Consider the following 15,005-nt stretch of genomic DNA (forward strand, 5'->3'; position numbering starts at 1 on the left):
AAAATTAGCATGCTAGAAACTGTAAAATGTAAACTTGCACTGTTATTGAACAAGGTTCTGGCCTTACAAACTAACTGGTACTCATGTGAGTAGTTCTTACAGGAGCACTCCCATTAAGTTCCACAGAACTATTCGTAGGAACAATGGTTCCAGGATCAAGTTTTAAGTTAATAACTGATAATGTTACACATAACTAATCCCAAATGTCTAACTTATAATAGTAATAATGCTTTGAGTTCCTTGAATGAAAAGCACCATCCAAGTTGCAAAGTGTTTTATTATATCTAGGGGGGGATTTTCAAAAGTAGAAAGAGGGGTTAGGCACGCCACTTTTGTTGAAAATCAGTAAGAGTTGCATGCCTAGACACCATTAATGCTTTTGAAAATCTCCCCTACCTAAGGTTTATAAAGATTTTGTTTTATTTTGTTTTAAATACACAGAAAAACTGAGCCAGAGAGAGCTTAGAGGACTTATCAAAGTCACCCAACTTTGAAGCTAGAAACAGATTCAGCAGTCCTGGCTAACAGATCTCTTGCTCTAACCATTACTACATAAAGTTGCTTCTTTCAAAAGTTAAGAATTGACCCTTGAATTAACAAACTCACAAAGGGATGCGTTGTGTAATAAGAATTATTACTGTCACTGAGCAAGTTTGGAAGAACAATCCACATCATGTTCAGAAAGTAACAAAGGAAGGAAGGAAGTTCAGAACATTTTTTTTAGGACACTCAAGCTATAAAGTCTCCTACTCAGCTTATTGTCTATGTTGTGCAAGTTGTTTTTAATTTACAGTTATACTGAAAAGCATGGGATGTTTTATTCTTAATTTAGACACATTCCATGTTTCTCAGCATAACTGCAAATTGAAAATAAGCATTTACAATATTGCTAGTGATCTAGCTGAAGGAGGATTTTATAGTCTGAAATGTTCTAAAATTTGTTCTTAATTACCTTGTGCACATTTTACACAATTAAATTTCCATCTAAGGATTTTGCATTTAGATTGTGCACTGCAGTTAAACCCTCATTTTATGGAAAAGCAGCCGCCACTTTGGAACATTCAGACACAGAAAACTTTAAAAATCAGACTTAACTACTGGATTACATAAAATTCCCTAGGTGAGATTTCATTCCAAGACCAATTTATACATTCCTAGATAGATGGCTTAAAATCATCTGAAACTCTTCTGCTGAGGACCTTAATAAATATTAAATACCTCAAAAACGACTAAGATTTTTCTTTCCCTCTCATATCAATTTCACTGTCCTCTTATTGCACAGTTAAAAAAAAAAAGGAAAAAAAATCCAAAGGATATAACAGCAATTTACCAGTGTTAAAGTGCTTCTGAGGTTAAACTGACAACAAAGAAGAACAGAAACACAAAGCATCTTGAAGTAGGGTTTCAATTAAATGTGCAGGATTTAGTAATGCAGGACAAAAAAAAAGAGTTACAAATTAATTTAATCTTCTGCGTATAGTTTGCAGCTGCTGCACTCCAAAGTGTCTGGGGCTTAAGAACAAAGCCTCAATAGGCCTCAGAGTAAGGAAAGCTTCAATTTTTAATGTATAACGCCATTAGCTGATAACTTGTGGAATCTGCGACCCCTGCGGAGGGGCATAAGTGCGAGTAACAGAGACTGATGAAGTGACATATTTGTTCATGTCTAGAACTATGAGAAAGAAGCTTATTACCAACACCATCAGGCCCAACAGAAAAATGCCCTAATAACCTTTGGGACATTTCTTGGTTCAACATCTCTCTACATAAAATATATTAAAAAGCAAAGCCTACTTCGCCTTAATTAAGGATGATTAGTTTCACTTTTGCTTTTTTAAAAACCTGAACTACAATAAATGAATTGCAAACTAAAGATCAGTATTAAATTGCATATTTCTTCCACGCTGCAGATCTTCAGAATTATATCTGGTTTTATATCTTGGGTTCTGCAAAGGTGCTGACTCAAAACAGTATCACTTCTTATCCTTATGTGTCTTATCTATAGACATTATTGTTCTCTTTTATTCTCCAGGAGAAAAATAATGTCTATAGGTAACGCACACATACCTATCGTAGTCCCCAATTCTGCAAACATGTGCACAACTCACATCGATAATGCATAGAAGTCCAGGAAACTATTCATGTGAATAAAATTACATGGGTAAAATTACTCATCTTCTAGGTGGGTCCTCTAACCACTGCAATACAGGGTCATTCCCATTCTCTCTCTCTAGTGCAAAGACTACGTAAGCATGTATCCACTATGGAACAGACTTTGGACCAGAGACAGAAAGGGAATGACTCTATAGTCCAGTGGCTAGGGCATCCATCTGGGAGGTGGGGGACTCATGGTCCAGTTCTCCTGCTCCATCCACTCTTTCATTATTTATCCACAGCATAACGGCTTCAACAAGAAAGACTCAGGGGGCCCCACATCAGAATATCCCATATCTCACTGGCAGAGCACTCTCCTGAGAGGGGGGAGATTTCTGGTTCACATTCTTTCTCCCCCGCTAGTGTGGGGTGGGCGGGAATTGAAGGTGGGTCTCCCACATCCCCAGCAAGTGCTCTAACCACTAGGCTACAAGGTATAAGGTGGGCGGCCGGCACCACCACCACAAAAGGGACACGATTCAGTAGGTGTGCTCAGAGACTACCTACCAGAGTGGGCCCCATACACAACTTAGGCAGACCAATGCCTGTTTCCCCCAGGTTCATGAACTGCACTGGGGCAGTTAGACAGCTGTACGCCTGCACGGAGGCAGCAGGACACATGCTTGGAGGCAGGAACAGCAGGATGGCCAGGGGCCCAGTTTTCGATCAAACAGGAACCTGACAGTGTCCGGTCAGATCTACTGACCGGACGCCCGAAGTCCAATTACTGTAGGTAGCAGAGGCGGGGAGGCGCCAGGGCATCACCCAGGCCAGCCCCTACTCAGCCAGGGCCACCTGCGTAGTGGTTGCAGCTCCCAGCCCTGGCTCCGCAGACGAGTCCTCCTGACCCAGACAGAGGGGAAGAACAGTGAGTGATGGGGGAAGGGGTAAAAGGAGCAAATGGGGGTGAGGCCTCGAAGTGAAGGGGCGGGGGAGGTTCCGGCACTCTTGCTGGACTGTCCAGTTTTTAAATATTACCAAGTTTGCAACCCTAAGGAACACAGGCACCCAGAGAACTTTTACTCTGAAAAATGTAGGTGCCAAGGGAATTTAGGGGCCTACAGGGATCAGAAGGAATTTTGTGGAGCGGAGGAGAGCCAAAACCCGGGACGTAGGCACCTGAACTCCAGAGGTTTAGTTCCTAAGTACCTTTGTGGATCTCACTCTAAGTGCTTAAGATTTTAAAATGTACTAGTCACTGAGACAGAAAGCACAATTCTAAATCTTAGCTTTAACTTAACAGCTTATAAGATATTAATAAGGATACAACACATGCTCCACTCTCATTCCAAACCTACAGGCCCAGATTTCAAGGTTGGTTATACTGGCACAAATCCATTGAAGTAAAGATTGAAGATTTTGACCCATTGCAACCTTCACAGCAAACCGGTAATAACACAGAAAAGCAAACACAGCTGATAAATATCTCCAATCTTCTGTTATTTTTAAAGCTGAAGATTGGTTTATCACAGCGGGTCCTTCTATGGAGAAAAGGCCACATTAATATATATTTTATATATTACATATAGACACACAATGCTATTCCCATCTATCTATTCCGGGATCTAATTGCTTTATTTATTTCACTGTTACAAAGACTGTCCACTGTGGCCTAGCGTTGAATGATGAAAAACATGATACATTGAGGTCTCAACCTGGGCAAACTGTACCTAAACTTACACTTTATTGCAGCTTAGTTCACAATCTTCACCTAATATAGGGTTACATCCCAGCGCAGCAAGCGGATAAATCATCCTGGAATATTACTCTGGCTAAGTTTAGCTGTGAGTGGAGCATATGTGCTTTCGAGTCACTGAAGCAAAGGCCCATAAAATACACTAATTACTGGAAGTTATGGTCACTGAGTGATTGATAGCGCTCTGCAAGGCAACTTCCCCATTTTCAGCTATTCTGACGGGCCTCAACAGCCACAGAGCAATTATTAATTCATGACCCAACCCTCAGGCACTGATACCTTTACTTCTAATTCTGCTACCACAAAACTACTGTTATGGCTGGACACTGTCTTTCTTCATCCTGATGGTTGGGGGTAAAGATGATAAAAGTGGATCCCATGAGGACTGGCGCTGTTTAGATACATTACCCAAAATAGCATACAACAATAGGCAATTTTTTGTTTTGCACGCCAGTTTCTAAAAGGTTTTGCTTTGCACAAATCTAATAAAATATGGCTAAACAATATATTTTGCAGGTTTAAGAACAATATTACTTTAAGTTATTATGAGCCAAATCCTACTCATTTTACCCATAACTAGTCTCCGTGACTTGATCTGGACCACTTGCATGAGGAAGTTGGAAAGTGATTGCCAGTTGTATGAGCAAAAGATACCCTAATACTACTCTAACAATTTAAAATAACTCGAGAAAAAAGGAGGAAAGGTGTTGTTTCTTTTCAAGCTGCCTGAATGGACAATTCCTTTTGGATGGATGTCTGCTTCTCAGAAACATCACTGCAATTATTAACAGTGAGGCCAAAGACTCAGGATCTTTGAATTCTGCTCTCAATCAATCAAAGCAATCAAAGAATTCTGCTCTCAGTTAGTGTGTAAAGAAAGAACAAAAAGTGGAGTGGAAACTGAATTACCCTCTCACCCCTAGAGCTGGTCCTATTAAGTTAAAGTCCTAGCACACTGGTGACATAATGATGGGAACCAAGACCATGCTGTATCTCCTCTGTGGGCAAACAGAGGATTTCAGACTCCCAGGCTTTCAATCCAGCATTTTTTAGAAGCATTAAATTCACTTCACAGTGTTTTTTAAAAACCTTCAGCTCTGCGTATATCATCATTATTACAGTGATTTGCAGCCACTAAAGTAACTACCCATCACATTCAGTATCCTTACTGGATACTTGGGTAGTTGGTTATAGAAGTGAGGGTTATCTTTATTAGTTTAAAGAAGGTTGAGATGCAGTAAGAAAAAAAGTTAAAAGCAATTTAAAACACATCATACTGTATCTACTGAAATGTGCTCAGATCCATCTTGTGTTCAATTAATTTAACAATTACTTGCTTCCTTGATGTAAGAGTGAAGAAATAATGCTCTTGTAACATGTTTATTTACTGCTGACCTCATGTCTTCCGGTAGCAGGCGTTCTCTTAATGACTATAGTGGCATCAGCCAGCACTGTTACAAGTAGGCCTTATCCATGCTCTCCAGTTTAAACCTCTATTTCTTTTTTTAAAAGACTCTAATAAAACTCATTTGGGTTGTATCAGGCTGCAAATTGGGAGACAAAATTTAATTAGCTTTTAACAGAATTTAGGACTTTGTGAATTTTCTTTGGACAATGTCTGTACATTTTTTTTTTTTTTTTTTGGACACGCTGAATTTACAGGTCTGACATAAAAACATAAGAACGGCTGTATTGGTCAGACCAATGGTCCGTCTAGCCCAGTATCCTGTTTTCCAACAGTGGCCAATGTTAGGTGCTTCAGAGGGAATGAACAGAACAGGCAATTATTCAGAGATTCACCCCATGGTCCATTCCCAGCTTCTGGCAGACAGAGGCTAGGGACACCCAAACTGTGGGGTTGCATCCCTGGCTAATGTAGCCATCGATAGACCTATATTCCAGGAACTTATCTAATTCTATTTTGAACCCAGTTACACTTTTGGCCTTCACAAGATCCTCTGGAAACAAGTTCCACAGGTTCACTGTGCATTGTGTGAGGAAGTACTTTCCTTTCCTTGTTTTAAACCTGCTGCCTATAAATTGTATTGGGTGACCCTTGGTTCTTGTGTTATGTGAATGGGTAAATAACACTTCTTTATTCACGTTCTCTACGCCATTCACGATTTTATAGATCTCTATCATATCTTCCTTTCGTGGTCTCTTTTCCAAGCTGAAAAGTCCCAGGTTAAGCCTCTTCGGTATTGTCTTTTAAAATACAGAAAATGCTGCTGGTAATTTCCATAACATCTTGTCAAGCTGGGTTCCATGTTCACAATGATATGCATTATATGAATGCAAAGCAGAATTCCAGAAAATTGCAGGAACAGTACATAGTAAAATTTATATGAAATCTACCCTTGAAGTAGGGCAGAAAGACATAAGCACAAACACTTCTACTTCATGCTCCACACTTATATCATCTAACTTTTTGGTGTGATTTAGAGTGTGGATTATCTACAAAGCCAAAAATGGCCAAGGCTCTGGCTATACAATGTTCACCTCTCCCCAATGCCTTGTTAGAATAGTTACTATATATAAGAATGTTCCTGCTGCCTGTCCCTAGGGCTGAGTTCACAGGATCAGGTGGTGAAGAATTCTCTGTTGTGGTCTGTGGATTTGGAACTTGCTTCTCCTGATGGGACTATCCAAGTTTGTGTTTGGGGTCTTTTAGAATGTGATTTTAATTTTTCTTATGGGCAGGGTTTTCAGTTATGAGGCCTTTGTTGTTCAATGGGCAAAGGGAACAATGAGGGGTAACCAGTTTAGGAGGCGTAAGTCCTTGAAAAATGTATTGTAATGAGGTGCAAATACCATGGTGATGGATATCTAAGAAATCCTAGTAATTAAGTAAATCTTAAATGCTCTAGAAATTTGTGACTGGATTTTGCACAATAGGATTTGCATTTGGATTTGCATGTCAATGCGTTTAAGACTCACACAAGAAATGCAGCCCAAAGCTTCACATTGCAGTACACTTTTGGGAGATGTTGCAAGTGTCAGAAAAAACACTGTGGTTCCAGAATCAACATAATAGGGCCTGTAACGTGACCCAAGAGGATAACAAGAGCAGCCAGGAGACTTCAATGTCTCTTTCCCTCTCCATTTAAAAATATATATATATATATATTACCATAAAAAAAGAAGCACAAATTGTACAATAACTTAAAATTCTGTTACAAATTCTCAAAAGTCAGGACATTTCAGGTCAAGATTGCCTCTCTTTCCTAAACACCTCCTGTTTGGCCCACTATTTTAGTATACCTGGTATGTAAAAATCACATACGATTCTGAGGCCCCTGCTTTACACAGGGCTGAAATGTAATTCTCATTTTCCTTTTAAGCATGACCTTTGCCATCACCATAACTGCCTATTTTAATTAACGGTCCTTGCTACTTCTGCTCAGGGCAGCCTTTGGACACTGTGGATCATTCCATGTCCCTGGATTGCCTCCAGGAGTCATGCAGACATTCCTGGTTACCTCTTGCCACAGTCCTGCGCCTCTCAAACTGCTCTCACTCAGTCTCTGGTGGCGGCTCTGATTCTACACCAAGACCCAACTGCAAGGCATTCCACAAGCTTCAATTCTCAGTCCTCCCCGCTCTTCTACCTACTCATGATAAAACTGACCCCTGCCCTGTGCAGAGGAACCACTTAGATCCTCAAAACAGGGTTTAAGTAGGATTTAAGTGGTGCTGGCCCTCTACACAGGGATGAATTTGACTCAGGCTCAGCTTAGACTCCAGCTCAGAATCTCTAAATTTAACTTTAACCACTTCTATACCGATGATATTCAGCTGAACACACATTCTGAATGCTTTATACAGATTCCTCCTTGTCCATTCCCTCTCACTGTTCTGACTATATACACTCATCGCTTTGTGCCAGCTTCCTGCAGCTAAACATCTCAAAGATAGAAGTGTTTCTCTTGCTCAAGAGGTGTATCCTCAAGCAGAACTTCATCACTTCTAGCACCCTCTTCAGACTCAGATCTTCTATTTGCCTCCGCTGCCTAGAAGCTTGGTATTATTCTTGACCCTAAAGTTTCATCTTTCCACATCTACATCTGCAATCTCCCTGTCACCCCCTCTGCGTTATTTGCCCAACTATGCTCAACAGTCAGTATATAAAATTCTCTTTCCATTGCCTGAATGTTGCATGTTAAGCAATTTTATTTATCTGGAAAAACATGCATACGTGCACCTGAAATATATATATGCCACACACACATGTACTAGATAGTTAATGGTTCAGTTATGGTATCCATGTACAGAGGTACATGCAAAATTATTGAAAACACACAATAACCTAATAATCTGCAACACCTCTTAAAATTCCATGTTAACTTGTCTGCCACACACGATTACTAAATCCTTAAAGCTCTACTAAATACACAGATAAAAGAAAACAGACATAAATTACTAAATTACTGTAGATGATCAAAGGAACATTCAATTTTATGGGATTGCAAAACATATTCTTATTATTATTACTGATGTGCAGAAGCATTTCTTTCCTGAGCAAGATGAGGAGGAGGAGAAGTGATTTTTTAAGGTGGGGATTTAAAGAAAGAAAGGGTGGTTGCTTTTCTGAATAAAGAATAGAAGAGAGTTGAGACTGAGAAGGATACAAAGGGAGTTGTGAAATGGGAAGCACACCATTAGAATATCAATATACTGAAAGTCAAAACACCCATGTTCAAATCTCAGTTCTAACACTCACTCACACCGTAGCTTGGACAAATCATTTCACCTTTCCGTGCCTCAGTTTATGATAATAAACAATTAACAATTGTTTTTGTGTATACAATATAGGCCCTATTTAATCCACAAACTGGAACTGCTAGCATGGACCACTGTGTATTGTCTGTGTATTGCCCCGATCAATAGGTTCCATGCTAGTGAATCTGATTGCAGAATCAGGACTTATAATTTTAAATTATTAGGGTCAGTGACCTAGTTATTTTACACATTGGCAGGGTCCCTAGCACATTGATGGCATTACACAATCAAATAATGATGATAATAAAAAGTGCCTCACTGTAAAATAGGGTCAATAATACTTACCTACCTCAGAGGAGCATTAGTATTAGTACTGAATACTCGTTAAAAGTTTGAACAGTGTTTGGTAAATATCATGTCCAATATACATGCTAAATATTATATGTAGAAAAATCATGTTTTATAAACAAAAAAAACCCTCAGTTTTTACACATTTCCCCTGAAACGTATTAATTAATGCATATTATGGACTAATACACTGCAAAGCGTGCCTTTAAAATGAAAATCATTTTGCATTATAGCATCACTAAAAAGCATCTTAAGATAAAAGTGCTCCATTATGCAAAAACAACAACATATATTTTATTAGGTAGTACTGATGTTCACTTTCAGACAGTAACCCTGGAAACTAGGCTTGGAATCATATTTATTAGAGTTTAAAAAGAACTATTAAGATCATTCAAACTATCTTCCTTCATGTACTGGGCACAGATCTCTGAAGAACAACGCTGACGGCAAACTACACTTTGCCTTAGCCCAAGCTGCCTGGAGTACATTTTCTGACTGAGTTATAAAACCCTGAAAACCAGTGTTTATAATGAAAGTGCTGACACAGTCCTCAGTGTAGTGACAGCAATGCCACTGGTTTAAATTGAACTTGCTTTGTCAACCAAAAAGCACACAAATAAAATTACAGATAAAAACCTCATGTAAATATACTATTTGCTATGAAATACCTTAGAAGAGGTTTATGGATTACACACTGAATTAATGCACCTTTTTTAAAGGAAAAAAAAAAAACAAACGCCGCAAAAATAAGCAACTAATCGGTTTTCTTTCCTTTGGAAAGAGAGAGACTGATCCTGTAAGATGCTAGCTGCCTTCAGCCCCCATTTATTTCAGTGGGAATGGCTGGTGATCAGCATCTAACTAGATGAGGCTCATCAAGGTTAACTTGTATTCACCTACTCTTTAAACTCAGCCAGCAGACTTCTTGGACAGCATTCTTCAACTTCAGAAGTAACATTTCAGTTTCTCATTATCCACAACACTGGAGCAAAGAAATTCAATGTATTTTTGAGGTTTAAATTAAATAAAATTAGAAGATCTACTATAACAACTGAGTTTAATCATCATACATCAAATCAGCCCTTGTTACCTTGATCCAATATATTATTTCTTATCAATCAATGTGCTATAACTGCTATCTTAAGGGCAGAAGAGTTTAGATATTTTAAAAAAGTGAGTTGAGACAATTTTATAAGCCTAGAATCAACTCTCACAGCCCTCTGTGCTTCATCAGCAGGAGCCTGGACTACTGTACCACCAATCCCCATGTCAATAGAGAGTGTTACTTTAATGACAGTGACCTTGTGTGGCTCATTGAGTATCTTCTTCACCTTTCTTGAGACATTTTTCTAAGCCACTGTCCTTGCTTTCATCATTTAAAACACATCACTCAAACCACTTCAGTAAAATAGCGATCATGTTGAAGAGAAGTCTCAGGGGGCTAGATGACATACCAATTAACAAAGAACACAGAGCCAAATTGTTCTGTGCATCTGACACATGGAAAGAGAGAAAAGCAGGTTGAGAAGACTTGAGAGAAGAGTAAATATAAACCCAATGTTCCTCTAAGATGGGCTGATATGATGTAAAAATCAGTATTACAAAGATAAGCTGCAAACTGGCTTCCAATTAACCATTTACACAAAATCAGAGGTTAGATAAAATTCAGGATCTTAGTCTACAAAGCAATTGTTCATATTTTAGAGCTGTTGCAGCTGTTATGAGCTGGGTGATACCTTGTTATGGGTTGAGTTAAAACCTCACTGAGAATAGAAGGTGTGAACTAACCCTTCAATTAACATAATAGTAAGCATAAGCCCCTCCAAAATAAAAAGTGCATGTGAATCTGCCCAGAAGCTTTTGGCTGAGTATTGTTTTGGGTAGGGATGTGTGTATATGTGTGAGAAATAGAGAACACATGCAAACTGGGTCACACAGACAGCCTGAAGGAGCAGATGAGAGCATGACAGGCTGATCCTGCAAAAAACTTGGGAAAAGGTTTTTGGGTCAGGAATGAAAGCTAAAGGAGTGCTCTTAGTGCTGTGAGCAAAAGAAGCTGTTTCCTGCTAACCGATGCCCTTTGTGTACAGAAACACAAGACTTTGTACACTCTTTGTAAATAAACAGAACTATAAAGAAATACCTATCACAAATTTCTACTTCCAGCTGTAACACTCACAGGGCCCCACGTTTTGACTAGTTGCTCAGGGTAAAAAGGAGCAACACAGCTCTCCTGTCAACGGTCACACATCATTGTATATCCTTCACACTCAACTGATGAACTAGCAGATACATTTACATCAGAGCAGAACTGAACCAAAAGTCTGCCCTGGTCAAATATGAATGCATTAAAATATCACTTTAGCCGCCTGTTGACCACACTCATTTAAAGAGAGCATGGAGTGGTGACATGAATAAATCTTGTATCTCTTCCAAAATTTTGAGAGAGTTCAGTGATGTCATCATTGGAAATAGTGGCTTTCAACTGCAATAAATGAATTAACAGCACTGCATCCCTTGTGACCCATTAAAGTATGTCATTACTGTAGTTTTAATCAGTCTCAGAAAAAAGATTGACAAGATCTGAATGTGATAATTCAAAGTAAAACAAGCAACACATGATGCCTGTATTTTCAATCTGGTTAAGTTTAATTATGTGTTTGACAACAAATATATACATATTTTTAATGGGGTCATATATGAAAGTCTTGGTTAACTTTCAGTTTTCTATGGGTGAAATTCACCCAGATGCAGAGGGCCAGCACAAAGATTGTGTCCCATGTAAGCCCTTTCTTGGGCTGGACTTCAACACAAGTCTATGCCCTACCGGCCATCTGCACCAGGAGAGACTTTCACTCTAAGTTAACATTATATTACAGCTACCAAAAGAGAATGGAAGGGCATCTGTAGGATTATATTGTCTGTTCGTCTGCATAGGGAAGAGGGTACAAAGCTAGGACAAATTTTTCTGAGCTAAGGCCCAAACATATCTTCAAGTAGAATTTTTTCTAGACACCTAGTGGGTGAGCAGTGTAATCCTTATGGAAGTATATGACAACCTGGAGGTGCTGCTGACTCCCACAGAGGGTAGGAGTTTGAGTTGACAGGTGAAAAGAACGAAGAGAAAAGCAATGGTATTGTGCCAATGATGCAAGATAGGCAAAGAATACCAGTGATCTCTTGCTTTATATTACCCACAGGCCTATGTGCCCCTTAAAAAGCATTCTATGTACAATTCAGTATGTATGGATTTTAATTTGATTTTGTGTGATGACCACTCTGGGATACAAATGCAAGGTCTTCCAATCTTTTGTCTGTTATATTTCTCCCACTTCCTATTTAGCCTATATTAAAATGGCACATGTTAAAATGTTGCTCCATGGGTCAAGCCAGCAGAAGTTCCTTTCATATGCTGTGGTCATACTGTTATCATGCAGTTTCCCCCATGAACTACAAATATATTTTTAAATATTCTAAGGTAGTAGAAAGGCATAAAAACAATCAGGCCTAATTTCTACAAGTCCTCCAATCAAGAGCCTTGGGTCACAGAATCATAGAAAATTAGGGTTGGAAGGGCCTGTTTATTTACCAACAGTACACGTAAAAAGCCCTGTTTTCCGGAACACAGGAGGAATCAAACTGCAGGAAACAGTTTCTTTGCTCACAGTACCAAGCGTCTCTCCAACCAGCACTTTACCCAAAAGCGCTCTCTCAAGCTTTTTCTTAGGGTCACAGAATCATAGAAAATTAGGGTTGAAAGGGGTCTCAGAAGGTCATCTAGTCCAAACCCCTGCTCAAAGCAGGACCAACTCCAGCTAAATCATGCCAGCCAGGTCTTTGTGAAGCTGGCCCTTAAAAACCCCTCAGGATGGAGATTCCACCACCTCCCTAGGTAACCCATTCAAGTGCTTCACCACCCTCCTAGTGAAAAACTTTTTCCTAATATCCAACCTGGACCTACCCCACTGCAACTTGAGTCCATTGCTCCTTGTTCTGTCATCTGCCACCACTGAGAACAGCCTAGCTCCAAACCCCCTGGAACCCCCCCCCTTCAGGTAGTTGAAGGCCATTATAAATCCCCCCCTCACTCTTCTCTTCTGCAGACTAAACAAGCCCAGTTCCCTCAGCCTCTCCTCATAAGTCATATGCCCCCAGCCCCCTAATCATTTACGTTGCCCTCCACTGGACTCTCCCCAATTTGTCCACATCCTTTCTGTAGTGGGGGCCCAAAACTGGACACAATACTCCAAATGTGGCTTCACCAGTGCCAAATAGAAGGAAATAATCACTTTTCTTGATTTGCTGGCAATGCTCCTACTAATGCAACCCAATATGCCTTAACCTTCTTAGCAACAAGAGCACACTGCTGACTCACATCCAGCTTCTTGTCCACTGTAACCCCGAGGTCCTTTTCTGTAGAACTGCTGCCTAGCCAGTTGATCCCCAGTTTGTAGCAGTGCATGGGAGTCTTTCATCCTACACGCAGGACTCTGCACTTGTTGAATCTCATCAGATTTCTTTTGGCCCAATCCTTCAATTTGTCTATGTCACTCTGTATCTGATCCCTACCCTCTAGCATATCTACCACTCCCCGCAGCTTAGTGTCATCCGTAAACTTGCTGACGGTGCAATTCACCCCATCCTCCGGATCATTAATGAAGGTGTTGAACAAAATCAGTTCCAGGACCGACCTCTGGGGCACTCCGCTTGATACCGGCTGCCAACTAGACATCGACCTGTTGATCACTACCTGTTGAGTCTGATGATCTAGCCAGCTTTCTATCCACCTTATAGTCCATTCATCCAACCCGTACTTCTGTAACTTGCTGGCACAATGACTAACTCTGATGCCAGATCTTTCCCTTTGTCTTGGATCAGACCAAGATGATTTCACTTGTCAATTCCTCACGAAACGACTGGCAGTTCTAGTTATACTAAGCACTCTAACACTTCTGTTGTTTTCTATAACATAGAACATCCAAAGCACGATGAGATTTGTCTGAAGAACATTAGATGAGTACTAAACAGAAATACCAGACTATTTACATTTTCCTTGGATCAGAAGTTACCTTACTGTGAACGAAGATTACCAATATCACACTTGCAGAATGTACCTGTAACCCCAATTACAATGTTTCTCCCTGACCACATTCTCTTTGCACTGCTTTGTTCCAGTGAGACACTTTTAGGTTTGAAACAATGAATGTACATGAAAAGTTATATTCAATCACACTGGGAGAAATCCATTCATCTGTCACAAAACCAGAATTATTAACTGTATGCAAGGAACTCCACTGGAGTTCAGGGATGGTATTTACACAGCTCAGCCTCTGGATCTGCACAGCCCTGTGATGGCCCAACCTTAATGGGCTAGTTTGCACTGGCCTATTCAGACCTGGTATAGAACAACCCAACCTGCAGTGGCATACAGGGAGTGCAGAGATGTCCTCCCAACCCCACTCCTACTGCACAGCCCTACCAAAGGGTTTAATTGGTGCGTACAGGCTCTCCACACCTAGCTGGACTTGACCCACTGAGAATAAATCCATTCTAGATACAGCGAAGAAACTCAGGAATGGCTAAGCTTATATAAACAAATGGAACTTTGTTGTATAATAGGGAACATGTAAAAATAATTGAAATCTTAGATTTAGTACAGTTCTTTCAAAGTGCCTATAAGAATATGTATATATGTTTACATACCTCCATGAAGGAAATCCCCAAACTCCATACATCAGAATGAATCCCGTATTGTTCCCCTGAAATTCGTTCAGGCTGTAAGAAAGGGGGAAAAGAATCTTCTTGAGCCTAGACAAACAAACATACATATAGCTACCCTGAAGGTTAGCCCTGGTTAAATAAACCAGCTCAGAATTTTGTAGGCATCTTAAAATGCAATGTGTCTAATCTGGAAAATAAGGAAAACACTAGGTTATTCATAAACTTGATACTTCATTTTTACCTGGGTTCTGCAGTTGGGCAAGGGGTTCCATCCTGCTCATCCTACATGGTCATGTATCTACTAAACTTGGCTAATGCATTTGTGCCTGGACTATTATATTTTACAAGAAACCCAACAGTGTGTACT

At 39.9% G+C, this 15,005-nt stretch overlaps 1 protein-coding gene across 8 annotated transcripts in view; it reads right to left on the minus strand.

Moving 5' to 3' along the window:
* MAP2K5 (mitogen-activated protein kinase kinase 5) overlaps nucleotides 1–15,005 on the minus strand; it is a 185,876-nt gene that overhangs the window by 70,645 nt on the left and 100,226 nt on the right. For all 8 annotated transcript variants that reach the window (XM_067555517.1, XM_067555520.1, XM_067555515.1 and 5 more), the window contains exon 16: nucleotides 14,621–14,692. In XM_067555517.1, the coding sequence (XP_067411618.1) occupies nucleotides 14,621–14,692 (72 nt within the window). The remainder of the gene's footprint in view (nucleotides 1–14,620; nucleotides 14,693–15,005) is intronic.

This window comes from Emydura macquarii, unplaced genomic scaffold (genome assembly GCF_026122565.2).
Source record: "Emydura macquarii macquarii isolate MOO-44397 ecotype Brisbane River unplaced genomic scaffold, CSIRO-AGI_Emac_v2 contig_1644, whole genome shotgun sequence".
Lineage (NCBI taxonomy): Eukaryota > Metazoa > Chordata > Testudines > Chelidae > Emydura > Emydura macquarii.